Source organism: Equus caballus, chromosome 13, assembly GCF_041296265.1.
Source record: "Equus caballus isolate H_3958 breed thoroughbred chromosome 13, TB-T2T, whole genome shotgun sequence".
NCBI lineage: Eukaryota > Metazoa > Chordata > Mammalia > Perissodactyla > Equidae > Equus > Equus caballus.
In genome coordinates, this window is record NC_091696.1 from 13107501 (window position 1) to 13121968 (window position 14468).

At 58.7% G+C, this 14468-nt stretch overlaps 1 protein-coding gene across 3 annotated transcripts in view; it reads left to right on the forward strand.

Annotated features, from left to right (window-relative positions):
• The window catches only part of CLIP2 (CAP-Gly domain containing linker protein 2), a 77966-nt gene that overhangs the window by 39294 nt on the left and 24204 nt on the right, over nt 1–14468 (forward strand). For all 3 annotated transcript variants that reach the window (XM_023655484.2, XM_070230844.1, XM_023655486.2), the window contains 4 exons: nt 9305–9429; nt 10952–11165; nt 11776–11973; nt 12921–13024. In XM_023655484.2, the coding sequence (XP_023511252.1) occupies nt 9305–9429; nt 10952–11165; nt 11776–11973; nt 12921–13024 (641 nt within the window). The remainder of the gene's footprint in view (nt 1–9304; nt 9430–10951; nt 11166–11775; nt 11974–12920; nt 13025–14468) is intronic.

The following is a 14468-nucleotide window of genomic DNA, read 5'->3' on the forward strand; positions in this document are numbered from 1 at the left end:
GGCAGGACTGGGGTGGGGGCTCTGGCTCTACCTACCAGCCCTAGAATATCCCCGTATCCCTGTCCCCCAGCATGCCCAGCAGTCCGGGTGGGGGGCTGGAAACGTTTGGTCAGCTAGAGTTGACAGGATGGGTATGATTATCGAGAACAGAGAGGGCTGTCGCAGGAAGGAAGAGGCTGAGCTGGTTGCTTGTGGCTCCAAGAGGCGCCCCAGGCCAAAGCCCCAGGGAGACAGATGTCGGTGTTGGGGATGGGAGAGCTCTCTGACCCCCAGAGACGGTGGGTGGCGAGCAGGTTGCTGTGGCCGCTTCTCCGGGAGCAGTCGCTGAGGTGTGTTAGGGACTGTGACCAGGCAGAGGGGGAGTCAGACTCAAGCCTGGGCCCGCCCGCGGGGCCTCTGGAGCCAGGTTGCCCATCACCGGGTCCTGTGCTGAGCCATTGGGACCTTTCTGCCCCCGCCTGTCACTGTCACCAGGAGGCGCGTTGTCTCCGGCCAGGGGGTCTCTGGGGCAGAGCAGACCCGAGGGGCTCCCCTGGCGGCCCAGCAGGCCTTCCGGAAGCAGGCCCTGCGTGGAGCACTCCTTGTGGGTGGAGGTGTCCTTTCATGGCTCCACGGCCTGGCCGCAGCAGCGTTCCAAGGGGTGGACCCAGAGACCCTTCTAGAGAGTTGCCAGGGCTGCCAGCCCTGCTCCCAGTGCCTATCAAAGCTCGCAGCACAGGCAGCCTTGCAGAGGAGCTGGGGCGCATTGGCCCAGAGGCGGGCACGCTAGCCCTTCCCCGCTGGGCTGGCAGGTCCCTTGGCCGCTGGCCGGGTCAGCTCTGGGAGCAGCTCCTAGCCTGAGAGAGATGGCTTCTGAGAGCCGAGGATGAGGCTCTCCCTCGGCCAGGCTCCCCCCGTCTCCACCGTCCCGGGGTCAGCTTCCTGCCGCCCTGCCAAGGACCAACACCCCGCAGGGCCGTCTGGGCTGCAGGCAGCAAGGTGATGGGACGGTGGCTCGGCTGCGCCCCTCACAGCACTGTGACCCCGGGCAGGCATGGAGCCCCAGTTCGTCACCCCTAAAACGGCCTGGTATTCCCACTTGGCAGGATTTGTAAAAATGTCACAAGGAAGACTGCTGGCGTGTCGTGTGTCCTTGGCCACTCTGGTTCCTTCCTTTGTCCTGGCCTTGTTCCTTCCCCCAGAGTCCTCCCTGCTGAGCCCCGCACACTGCGATGCCCGGGGTGGGGCCTGGCTCTAGCCGGGAGGGGTTTGTGAGGACCGGCCCGGGGACCGTCCGGGGGGCTGGGGTGCTGGGGGCCCGGGCAGAGGGAACTGGCTCCGTTGGGAGGGGAGGGGTGGGGCTGAGGAGGAGACTGGCCCGGCCCAGCGCACGTGGCCACCAGCCTTCATCTTCGGGCCCTGCCAACGGGGCAGAGCCGGGGGAGGCGGGCCCGGGAGGATGGGAGCTGCCTCGGGCTTCTTCCGCTGTCACAGGATTTTGACTGGACGGCGGGGGGCCCTGGGCATGGGGCCAGGGCGCCGGCCTTTGGTCCTCCCACTTCCTGCCTCCGTAAAGGGGCCAAGCCTGTGAGGTCAGGGCGACCCCAGGCTAGGAAGGCTCCAGATGTCTCTCTTCACCCGCAGTGGGGCTCCTAGATGACTTTGTGCGGGGGCCTCTGTCTGTCCCCTCCCACCTTTAAAGTGTTCACGTGCTCCGGGGGACAAATGACCAACTGCGTCTGTGCTGGGCTGGGGAGAGGACTGACCCGAGGCCCACAGACCCAGCTCGGGGAGTTGGCTCGGCCGCTCCCAACCTGCTGCTTAGCTTCTCTGAGCCTCAGTTTCCTCTTCTGTAACAGTCGTAGCACCTTCTCTCTCCAAAGATTCCCAGCCCCTGCCCCTTCCCCACATTCCAGCTGGTGATGGTTCTGTGCTTCCTGGGAGGAACAGGGCCATTGTCCACCCTCGGACCCACCAGCACCTGCACATCGGCCTTCCCTCCAGCTGCTTCCATCCAGGGCCCCAGCCTGCGGCTCTCGTCCGAGGCCGGCCCTCCCACCTGCCCCCTGCAGACAGCCTCCCATTCTCCCGGGGTGCATTTCCCCTTTCCAGCCTTCTCGCTTGCTCCCTCCAGCTTCTCCCACCTTAAAACCCTCCCCACCCGTGTCTTCCTCCAGCTGTGGCCCATTTCTGTCCTCCCTTCAGCTGGACCCCTTGAAAGGCCCATCTGTGGTCATGGTCTCCCTTCCCCTCCACTCCAGGAAGACGCTCCCCTGAGAGCCATCAGGGCCTTCATGTTGCAAATACACCTCATTTCACCTCTCAGCAGAGTTGGCCACCATCAGTCTCTCCCTGCCTCCTTCTAGAACTTTCTCCTCTCCATTTCGATTCCCTGGTTTCCTCCTCTCTCCCTGGTCACCCCTCCCTGCTCTTCCTCTTCTCAGTGTCAGGTCGGAACTCCGGCCTCGGCTGTCTCTCCCTGTGCTCGCTCCGTTGACGGACTCATCCAGGCCCATGACGTAGAACATTCCGGCACCTGTGGGCATCACACTGCCTGCTGTTGCATCTCCAGTCCCTGCCTCTCTCCTGAGCTCCTGTCTCCTCTGTCAGGCTCTTATCCGACAACTCCACGAGCATGTGTCCGTGTCCTGTGGCTGCTGTAACAGGAACCACAGACTAGCGGCTTAAAACAACAGAACTTTATTCCCTCACAGCTCTGGAGGTTGAAGTCTGAAATCAGCAGTGTCAGCAGGGTCGTGCTCTCTAGACAGGATCGGGGGAGGGTCTGTTCCGTGCCTTTCTCTGGGTCCTGGTGTTTACCAGGAGTCCCTGGCCTGCATCTGCATGACTCCAACCCCTGCTGCCGTCTTCACAGGGCCACCTTCCCTCTGTGTGTGGTACCAGCCATGCTGGACTAGGGCCCACCCTAATAGCCTCATCTTAACTTGGTCACATCTGAAAGACCGTGTTTTTATTTACTTTTTGTTTATTCTTTTGCTGAGGAAGATTCACCCTGGGCTAACATCTGTTGCCAATCTTCCTCTCTTTTGTATGTGAGCCGCCGCCACAGCACAGCCACTGACAGATGAGTGGTGTGGGTCTGCGCCTGGGAACTGAACTCAGGCTGTTGAAGTGGAGTGCTCTGAACTTAGCCACTAGGCCGCCAGGGCTGGCCCAAACCCTATTTTTTTTAAATAAGGTCACATTTACAGGTACTGGGGGCCAGGACTTTAGCGTATTTTTGGGGGGGAACACGATTCAATCCGTAACACATGTCCAAAACAGAAATCGATTGATGATCACCCACGCCATGCCCGACCTGCTCGTCCCTGTCCTCCCCATGGTGGTAAATGGCCCACCTGTGTCTGCAGCTGACCAGCCCAGGAACCTGGGAGTCGGCCTTGCTCCCTCCATTTTCCCCCACACAGTGTGATTTGACAGCAAGTGTCTGGTGCTACCTCCAAAATACCCCCAATCCGGCCCCATCCGCCCCCTCCTCTTAGGCAACGGAGCCGCCGCCATAGTCTCCCCACCCCGCTTGGGTCCCAGCACTCCAGAGGCTCCCATCTCACTGGGGATAAAACCCACCCACCTCCCCATGGCCCCTGGACCCTTGGGATCTGCTGGCCCACCCCAGATGGCCCAACTTCCCTCCCTCCATCCTGGCTGCTCTCTGGCCGCATGGCCTTCTTTCCTCTCCTCCAACGTCCCGGGCCAGTTCCTTTGCCGGGTCCCGAGATTCCTCTGCATGGGATGCTGTCCCCCGGGGCTTCCCACAGCTCGCTGTCTCACTTCCGCCAGGCCTCTGCACCGCTGTCACTCCTCGGGGGGAGGCCTCCGATACTGCTCCGCACAGCCCTTGTGGTCCAGCTGGAGTAACACCATTTGCTCCCTTCACTACTTCGCTGGAGCGCCGAGGAGGGGTTGTGTTGGTTTTGTTCGCACGGCTGTGCCCCCAGTGCCTGCCTCAGAGCCTGGTGGAGGAGGCCCCTCAAACCCGCCTGCTGAACGAGTGCCTCGCGGCCCTGCCGGGGTGTCCAGAGAGCGAGTGAGTTGCCACATGCACTGTGTCGGCTCCCCAGGCTGGCCGAGCCCTGCATCCCCCTCGCCAGCTGTCGTTCAGGTCTGCGACTGTGGACATTGTCAGGGAGGGTCACCGAGGGCAGCTGCCTGCCTCCACCCCCTCATCCTCCTGAGAGGGGCCCCACGCCGCTGCCCACCCGCCCGTCTCCCAGCCAGGCTCCTTCCTGCCGGCCCCGCCACAGCCCCCGCAGGTGCCGCTCCTCGGACAGGAGCCCCCTGCTGTCCCCTCCCAGCAGCCCTGGAGGGAGGACTGGCCCCTGGACAGCTCTGAGGCCCTGTTCTCTCGCTGTGGGGGCGAGACCCTGAGCTAATAAACACGTGCGTTTATTTTAAGTGAGTCACCAGCGTCGACTTCCTCAGAGGAAAGTCCCTGAGACTCGGCTGGATGAGTTCGGCCCCCCACCCCCATTGCTCTGTGCCACCCGGGGTCTAGTTGGTGTTTGGCCTGGGCCAGGAGGGACTGCTGCCCACGGTCACCCCCACGTGCTGGAAGAGGTGGGGGCTCCGAGGGAGATGGGGGCCTGGCGCACGGTGGGGGGCGTGAGGGAGCCGCTCCCGCGGTGGAGCAGCAGGAGCCCTGGGTGCTGGGGCTGCAGGTGGCGCGGCCGGTTTGCGAGAGTTCGGCCGTTTCTTGCAAGACCACACATACTCCATACAAGTCAGCAACCGTGCTGCTTGGTATTTTCCCACATGAGTTAAACACGTATCCACACAAAAACCTGCAGACGAATATTTGTAGCAGCTCTGTCCTGACTGCTAAAGCTTGGAGCAAGCCAGACGTCCTTCGGTAGGTCGGCACGTGGACGAACTGATCCATCCAGACGGTGGAAGGTTCCTTAGCGCTGAGAAGTGAGCTCTCAAGCATGGAGACAGAGGCGGCTTCAGGGCGCCAACTAAGAGCCAGGGCAATCCGGAAAGGCTGCATGCCGTGCAATCCCAGCTGTTGACATTTTGGAACAGGCGAAACCACAGGGGCGGTGACAAGACCAGTGGTTGACGGGTTGTGGGGGGGGGGCACGAAAAGGCAGGGCACAGGGGGTTTGGGGCAGTGAAACTGTCCCGTACGATGTCCTGTGATGGTGGACACATGTTATTATCCATTTGCCAAATGTATGAGGGAGGGGACCGCACTGTCAACAGTGGGCTTTATTAGTAATAACGTATCGGTGTTGGGCCCTCATTGGAACGAATGCTCCACGCCCACGAGCGGTGTTAATGAGAGGGGCGGAGGTGAGGGAGTATGTGGGAACTCTGTTTCACTCAGATTTTCTGTAAACCTAAAACTGCTCTAAAAAATAAAGTATTAATTTTTTTAAAGTAAAAAATGATTAAAATATAATAAAAATAGAGAGGGGCCGTCCTCCTCACTGTGGGGCGGGGTCCCGGTGTGGGAGCTGCGGTGGACTGTGGGGCCTCGGGGAGCTGGGTGTCCCCAGGCTGTGCTGACCTGGGCGGGCGTCAGGCGCTGGACCCCTCCGCTCTGGAAACCTTCCCGCTGTTTCTGCTTCGCTCCCGTCTCTGGGAGGCTACACGCCTGCCTCTGTCGGCTGAGGGAGGAAGGAGGGTCGGGGCGATTTGGTTCCGGAAGCAGGTGAGGACTGAGGGTGAGGCAGCACCTCCCTGGGGCTGGTGAAGGGCCTGTGCGTGAGCCCCGCTGGGATTGAGGAGGCAGCAGAGTGAGGCCCACTGGGCACTTCCACTTGCTGACCACTCTGAACCTCAGTCTCTTTATCCGGGAACAGGGTAACGCTGCCCACATCAGCATTGTGAGGTTTAGAATTCCTGTCTTCAATGTGCCTGGCACGTAGTCGGTCTTGAGACATGGTGGGAGTGGGGCGAGTTTAATTTGGGAGCTGGTCCCTTTCGGGCGCACCTGAGGCGTCCCTAGGGGCGTCAGAGAAGGCAGTGCTTAGGAAGTCCTGTTTAGGTTCAGATAACGGGACACACAAATAGATTCACTTTCATCCTCTCCTGCACCTGCACTAGAACGACAGTGAAGGGATTTTTTTAAAAAAGGTATTGAACCCTCAAGGATGGAGAGCAGGAGAGGAGACAGCCGCACTAACACTGGGAGTCCGGGGCAGCCGAGGCCACAGGTGGCGGGGAGCAGAGAAGCCATTGGTGTCTCCAGGAGCCCCAGCGGCTCGGGAATCTGCCACGTGGTGGCCTCTGGAAATGGGGCCGATGTCGGCACCAGAAGCAGGAGAACCGGTTGAAGAGTCTTCAGACTCCCCATCCCACCCTGCTGCCCTCTGCTCAGTGGCTGCCTCTCCAGCAGGGGCTGGGGGTAGACGCTGAGTCTCCTGAGAGGCTCAGAGTCTGGAAGAGGGCCTCCCAGGCAGGCTGGACTGGAAAAGGAGGATACATGAACGTTTCTCTCCCCTGGGCCGAGCCCCTTTCCCCACAGCTTCTCCCGCGCTCAGCTCCTGGGCCTCCGACCGCCAGGCCTGTGAGCTCTGAGGTGGTGGGGGGGGCACTGGAAGCTTCTCTGGGGACATGGACAGTCCCCGGAGAAATAAGAGAAGGCAACGCAGGCCTGCAACAGGAAGAGAATGCTGCGGACTCTGTGAATGTGAATATTCAGTGAACCAAAAAGAAGTGACAGATCTGGTTACAGATGTAAGAAACTCCGCTGAAGTATTAGGAGGTAAATTTAAGGCACTCGCCCAGAAACTGGAGCCAGAAGACAGATGGCAAACAGGAGAGAAAAATGAAACTGTCAGAGAACCTGTCCTGTACATCCCACTTCAAATGATACTGGTTGCAGGAAGAACAGGGAAAGGAGTAATAGGTGATCAAGATAGGTAAATTCAGGAAAGTTCCCCAGGATCAACAAGGGCTGCTGAGTTGAAAGGGTCCATGGAACCGAGGAGAAGGATGGGGAGAGGCCACACCAGCGCCTCCCACTGTGAAGCCCCCCGGGGTGAGGAGAAGGCCCTACGGGCTTCCAGGAAGGATGGGACTCGGAACGGCTTCAAACCTCTCAGCAGCGCTGGACGCTTAGGACACAAGAGGGAACCTTGGGAGACCCAGCCCAACTGTTGTTCTGGAGCGAAGGAGCCAGAGCCTGGAAAGCACACCTTCTCAGCTTGTACGTCAGTGTTCACAGCAACCCGACTCCCGGTAACCGCAGAGTGGAAGCGACCCCGGTGTCCATCAGCGGATGGAGGGATAAATAACGTGGTATGATCCTGTGATGGAGTATTACTTGGCCGTAAAAAGGAACAATGTACTGACACCATAAACATGGGTGGACCTTGCAAACGTGCTAAATGAAAGAAAGCAGACACAAAAGGCCACATGTTGTGTGATTCCCTTTATAGGAAACGTCCAGAATAAGCCAATCTGTGGAGACAGAAAGTGGATCAGTGGTTGCCAGCAGCTGGGGGGATGGGAACGGGCAATACTGCTGTTGGGTGGGGGTTTCTTTTTGGGGTGATGAAAATGTTCTGGAATTGGTGGTGATGGTTGTGAATGTACCAAAAGCCGCTGAATTGTACACTTTAAAATGGTGAATTTTATGTTACGTGAATTTTACTTCATTTAAAAAAAGTGAGGATAGAATAAAAATGTTTTCAGACATGCAAAGGTTCAAATATGTTACTGCTTCATGCGCTTTTTCTTAGAAAGGCCTGAGAGGACATGCTCTACTGAAATAAATGAGTAAACCAAGAGAAAAGGAAGATGGAGGATGCTGGAAGCAGGACCCAGCGGGGAGAGAGGCGAGGGGACCCCCAGGCGGTGGTGGCGGAGCCCAGCGCCAGGGCTGGCAGCAGAGGGCCCGTGGCTCCCAGAGAGTCTTCTCCAGAGAGAACCTGGAGCGTCCTGGCAGGAGGTCTAGACCATTGAAATAAGAGTTTGGAGTTGAATTAGCGATGATAAAAACCAGGCAAACCGACAATCCTAAGAGCCAGTTATTATCTGCAGCGAAAAGTTTGTGCCAGAAACAAACTAACTGCCATGCCCCCTGCTCGTCTGTGAGTGGTGTTACTCTGTCACAGTGTGGAAACCCGGAGTCTGCGCAAAGCGCGCACGTCGCTGTGTGGAAAGGGCGGGAAGCGGGAGGGGTGCGTCAGACGGTCGTGACCCGGGGAGCTCACTGCTCCGCTTCCTTGATGGGAGGTTGGCGGGTGTCTCCCAAAATTGAAAAATCAAGAATTAGCAATGTAAGCATGTCATTTAGAAATATGGGGGTAAGTACCAAAAAATTCAGCTTAAAATATTTCAAAGTTTGCTTCTGGGGAGAGGTGGAGAAACTTCTAGGCCTTTCTAAGGTTTTTGAAGTATTTGACTCTCTCATCTATGTGTGCATATAACTGATTTAAAAATTCTACACTATTTTTACAGTTACAGTCACACTTATTGGCCTGTCCTGTGAGTTTTTTTTATTGTGAGTTTACTGTATACACGTAACATAAACTTTACCTTATCTATTTCTGAGCGTACAATTCAGTAGTGTAAGTACATTCACATTGTTGTGCAACAGATCTACAGATCTTTTTTGTTTTTCTTTTGGTGAGGAAGATTGGCCCTGAGGTAACATCTGTTGCCAATCCTCCTCTTTTTCCTTGAGGAAGATAGTCACTGAGCTAACATCTGTGCTGATCTTCTTCTATTTTGTATGTGGGATGCCACCACAGCACGACGTCGAGTGGTGCATAGGTCCATGCCTGGGATCTGAACCCACAAACTCTGGGCCGACAAAGCAGAGCATGCAAACTTAACCACTATGCCACTGGCCTGGCCCCTGAAGATCTTTTTTTATCTTGCAAAACTGAAACTATTCCCATTAAACAACAGCTCCCCACTTCCCCCTCCCCCGCCAGCCCCTGGCAACCACCATTCCAGTCGTTTTTAAGGATAACATTTATTGAGACTCAAGTATGTGCCAGACACTGTACATAAAGTACTTACTCCCCACAAATACTCTTTTTACAGTTGAAGATGCTGAAGCTGAGAGAGGTTAGGTCACTTGCCCAAGCTCACACAGCTTGTAAGTGGCAGGGTTTGAATGGGGGTCTGTCTCTCTGTCTCCAAAGCTCTTGCATGGGACAGCCCTGGGATGTGCTGGTTACACCTGTGTCCCTCCCAGCTGTCCTTGGGCTTCTCCCCCTTCTCACCACTGGGTCCCCCACCCACCCCTGCACACTAGAAGGGAGGGATGGCGTGAGCCAGGGTGCCTGTGCCATCTCTGCCTGTTCCCACTTAACCTCTGGACCTGAGTCTCTCCGTGTGCCCACAGGTTGGCGGGACGAAGACTGGTGTGGTGCGGTACGTGGGGGAGACAGACTTTGCCAAGGGCGAGTGGTGTGGCGTGGAGCTGGACGAGCCCCTTGGGAAGAACGATGGGGCGGTGGCGGGCACCAGGTATGGTGGGCTTCCCCCGGGAGTGTGGGGGGCTCCTGCTCATCTGGGCTGGGCAGGGGACGGGGACAGGGCATTGAGGAAACCAGCGTGGTGCATCTGGGTGGCTGTGCCAGACGCCACGATATAGATGCTGCCTGCTCCCTCTGTCATGGCAGGCGGTGAAAATATCATCCCCATTTTACAGACGGGAGTACGGAGGCCAGAGAGGTCACCACTCAAGGTCACACAGAGAGTCACGGGTTCCCTTCCTTGTGCCACGCATGGCTAAGGGGGTGGGAGCACTAGAAAAGGAGAGGCCGTGGTCCCTGGCTTCCGGGGGTTCCCCTGGGTGATACAGGAAATGATCAGACAGTGTCCGGTTCTCTGCAGCCAAGGGCGGGGGCGCGACTGGGTTCCAGGTTTCACGCCGTCTCTGATTAAAGGGACTTGGCTGCCACGAATGCTGTTGACGGGTCTAAGGCTGTGTCTGGGCTTGTTGGGAACGGGGTGACGCGATGGGCGAGCAGTGTCGGGTGTGGGGCTGAGGCGAGGTGGCCCATGCGGCCCGGATGAGGCTGTGACAGCTCTGAGAAGGAGTGGTCACTTCGGTGCAGGCCTGACCGCCCAAGGGAGAGCCAGGCTTGAGCCATGCCTTGAGGGAAGGTGGGGTTTGCTTCTGGAAGCGGCTTGAGGAAGGTGTGCTAGGCAGGGGGACAGACCAAGCAAAGACCTGAATGTGGGAAGAGGCGGCACAGGGCGGCAGTTTCAGCGTGAGTCGAAAACTGGACAGGACTGGCTCCCCTGGTCCCGGGTGGGAGCCGGACCAGAGGTTTTGAGAGCAGAGAATCTGGTGTTGCCATGACAGCACTTTGCCTTCCTGTTTTCAAGATGGATGTTTCTTAACTCGCTCTTCCTTTCTGAATTCATGGGGCGGGTTGGGCAGCGGTCCCGGCCCCACCCCAAGGTGTCTCCTGCAGGCTTGCTTCTCCATGCCAGGAGCTCCATAGGCAGAGAGCCAGTGGGATTCCCTGGGTCTGAGGGTTGTCCGGGGGCAGCCATGAAGGTGGGGCTGCAGATATGGCTGGGGATCTCTGAATGGTGTGTGGGAGCCAAGCATTGTGGGCTTTGGAGCCCAGCAGACAGAGGTGTCCAGTCCCATCTTTTCCATTTAACTAGCTGTGTGACTGTGAGCAAGTTACTTAACCTCTCTAAGCCTAAATTCCCTCATCTGAAATGTAGATAACAGCAGGGTGGTTGGGGGATTGAAACAAGCCCTTGTGTAAAGGGACTGGCACAGACGGGGTGCTCAGTAATTGTTAATCCTCCCCCAAAATATGCCCCATGGCTGCTCACAGCTGCAGAGACTCTCAGGCCTTGCTCACCTCTGTTCCCTTTCTGGGGGTACCATCTGTTGGTCTTGGGGTGAGGGTGTGGGCCCCCACGGAGGAGCCTCTCTCGGCTGGGCCCTGAAGCAGTGGTGGAGGTGGCGAGGCTCCGGGCTGTGGGGCCGTGACAGCAGTGTGGGTCACTCCTGTCTCCCCAGATACTTCCAGTGCCCACCCAAGTTTGGTCTCTTCGCGCCCATCCATAAGGTGATCCGCATCGGCTTCCCATCCACCAGCCCAGCCAAGGCCAAGAAGACCAAGCGCATGGCCATGGGCGTCTCAGCGCTGACCCACAGCCCCAGCAGCTCCTCCATCAGCTCCGTCAGCTCCGTGGCCTCCTCCGTCGGGGGCCGGCCCAGCCGCAGCGGACTGGTGAGGGTGGGGCTGGAGAGGGTACCCTGGTGTGAGGTGGTGGGTCAGGACAGAGGGATCCAGGTGTCCCCGTCTGCCCCTGACTTGCTGTGGCTCCACGCATCCCTCAGTTTGGGAGTTTTTGAGCAAAGATAAAGCACATACTTTTAATAGGGAAAATTGATCCATTTACATTAATTGTTATTTTTATATTACTGATTTGTTAGTAGCCTAAGCCCTTCCCTGGGAATTAAGGAGGGTCATCCAGGTGCTGGGCAGGGGGTTCAGAGGGGGTGCCAGAGCTGCCTGGGTGAGGGAAGGAGAGGAGCCTGCCCTTCTGGGTGCCCTTCCATGCAGCTCAACCTGGAATGGGGGGCTCCTCCTGGAGAAGGTGGCCTAGGTGAGGGCGCCCACCATGAGGCAGGGCCCCAGGCACTGTGACCCTCCTGGTACGGGGGTCCCTGAATCTCAAGCATCACAGGCCCCCCGTGTGAGTAGGCCGAGTGTGGGGCACTGGCAGGGGTGGGGCGGGACTGGGAGTCAGGCACTCGGGCCCCTTGCTGGGTGGCTGCGGGTCATCTGGATGGCACTCCAGCTCCCTGAGGCCTGCCTGCACCTGCGCCTTCTGCAGCTCACGGAGACCTCCTCGCGCTACGCCCGCAAGATCTCAGGCACGACGGCCCTGCAAGAGGCGCTGAAGGAGAAGCAGCAGCACATCGAGCAGCTGCTGGCCGAGCGGGACCTGGAGCGGGCCGAGGTGGCCAAGGCCACGAGCCACATCTGCGAGGTGGAGAAGGAGATCGCCCTGCTCAAGGCACAGCACGAGCAGGTGGGTGGCAGGCGGGCAGTGGGGGCACCAGGAGGCCCTGGCGGCCTCCTGGGCCAGCCTTATGTCGCTCACACTCAGAGTGGAGACCTTGGGGTGTCAGAGGAATAGGAAGATGGGCATTACCAGGCCCCTCCCCGTCCTTGCCAGAGAGAGCCCTCTGCCTGGTGAATTTCCTCCTGACGGACGGGTGCCCGTGCCCTCAGGACCTGGCTCTGAGCTTGTGTCTCACTTGTTCTTCCCGTTGGGCAAGCATTGTCTCAGTCACGGGAAATTCTTCCCCGGCTCAATGGCTGTGTCGCTGTCTGTCACGGCTGTGTCCTTCCTGGTATGGCCAGTCCTGTGCTGGTGTCTCGGTTGCTTCCAGTTTCTCACTTTTTCTAAGTAACGCTCGTGTCCACGTTTTTGTAGACAGCTGTCCACATTGCAGAGGGTGCTCCCAGCAGATCCACGGGCTGGGGGTCAGGGAAGTGACCCTCACGCCTGCTCTTGAGGCGGCTGCGGTCCTGTGTCTGTTCTTCTCCTTGATGTTTGTCTCCCACGGGAGAGCACCCTCTGGAGCCATTGTCCCCATTTGAGGTCAGGCTCACGCCTCCCTTGGGTGCTGGAATTAATCCAAGCTCACGTGTGTGCTGTGACAGGGGCCTTCACAAGACAATGGGCCTTAAGCCCTTAGGGCTTGAGGGAGGTGACAGATATTGGGGTACTAGGTATTGGAGGCGGGTGGACCTGAGAATCGCGCTGGGTGAGCCGGCCGCTACCAGGTGCTCAGCTGGGCCTTCCCCTCATCTCGAGGCCCTCGGTCCTTGCCCAACTAGGTCTGGCAGGGGAATAGGGGTGGCTGGAGTTCTAGGCCCGGCCCCTGGTACCACCCATGCTTCTCCCCCCTGCCCCCCAGGCCTGGTCCCTGGGAAGAGGCTGACCCGTCCTGGCCCTTGCGCGGGGCCCAGTATGTTGCAGAAGCAGAGGAGAAGCTGCAGCGGGCCCGGCTGCTGGTGGAGAGCGTGCGGAAGGAGAAGGTGGACCTGTCCAACCAGCTGGAGGAGGAGAGGAGGTATGTGCTGGCCCGCCTGCCTGGAGGACGTGCTCCCCGAGCCTCCTTCAGGGGACTGGGAATGGCACAGTCTCAGGACCAGCAGGCCCGCTGCAAACCCTGCCCGTACCACGTGCTGGCCACGTCCCCCAGACTAGGGCTGTGTGCTCCACGGGCCTCAGTCTTCTCTTCTGTAATGGGGGTGATGGTCCCCACCTCGCAGGCTGCTGGGGGGATAAAGCCCCCACTAAGTGCTGAGCACGCGGGAGACCCCGTGTGCGCTCGCTGCCTGCCTTCCTGCCTGGGGGCTCTGCTCTGGCCACCGAGCTCCTAAAGCAGATTGTGAGGAGGATGCCTGCTGGGGCGGGAGCCCTCTCACGCAGGCACCCTGGGGAGACAGGCAGACTGTCTGCCACCCGGGGGCCACTCACGTGCCCAGAGCGCCCCTGTGCCAGGTCCATGCCTGGAGCTCATGGCTCCTGGCCTGAAGCTGCATTCCCATTTCACATGTCAGGAAACCGAGGCTCAAAGAAGCAGCAGCAGAGGCCACTGGAAGCACCCGTGTCTGGGTGTCAGCCCCGCGCTGTGTCGTCTCTGCATCATACTCGGCCCGGGAGGCAGGGACTGTCCTCATGTCACGGAGGAGAACACTGAGGGTCAGAATGGGAAGGGACTTGCCAGAGGCCACCAGCCTGTTAATGGTGCTGCTGGTTCTTTCTGCCCTGCCACAGTGGCGAGTGGGGACCCTGGTGTGACTTGGTCCTGGGTCACCTGGTGGGACCCAGAGCTGACCGGGGACAGGGTTTCCCTTGGCCCAGGAGCCTCTGTCTTCCAGCCGATACACAGATTCCTGCGCTCCCTCCCGCCCCTGCGCAGTAGGCAGCCCCGTCCTCGGCCCCCCACCCATGGGCCTGTCCTGGGCTTTTGGCCGAGGCACGTGCTCCAGAGGCTGTTGTTACGTCTGACTCGGGAGAGGAGGCTTATTTATATCTGCTGGAGATGCTCATCTGGTTCCCATGGCAACGTGCCTGATGCCGACAAACAAAAACAGATTTTTAAGACATCGTGGGAGTTGTGTTCAGGGAGGGCCGGGTGCAAGTCCCAGTGTTGCCCTGGACTTGCTGAGAGACCTTGGGTAGGTCACTTGCCATTTCTGGGCCTTAGTCTCCTCACCTCCCTGCGCAGGCATTGGGGGCCCTCCCTGTCAGGGAGCAGCCCAAGCAGTAGGCACTGGGACTCTGACCCCCGATTTTGAGGCCGGTGGATGAGAGCAGGGTCAGCGGGGAAAGAAGCTCACACCCTCCCCCACAGACTGTTCCATGTGGCAGGGTCTGTTCCCTGCAGCGACGAAAACAGCTGTTACCAGCATCGCTGTGCTTCCGTTTGCAGTCCATCCTGTCCCTTATCCCCACAACCCACCTAGGGAGGAAGGACGTTGCATTAAACTCCCCCCGTTTAGAGAAGG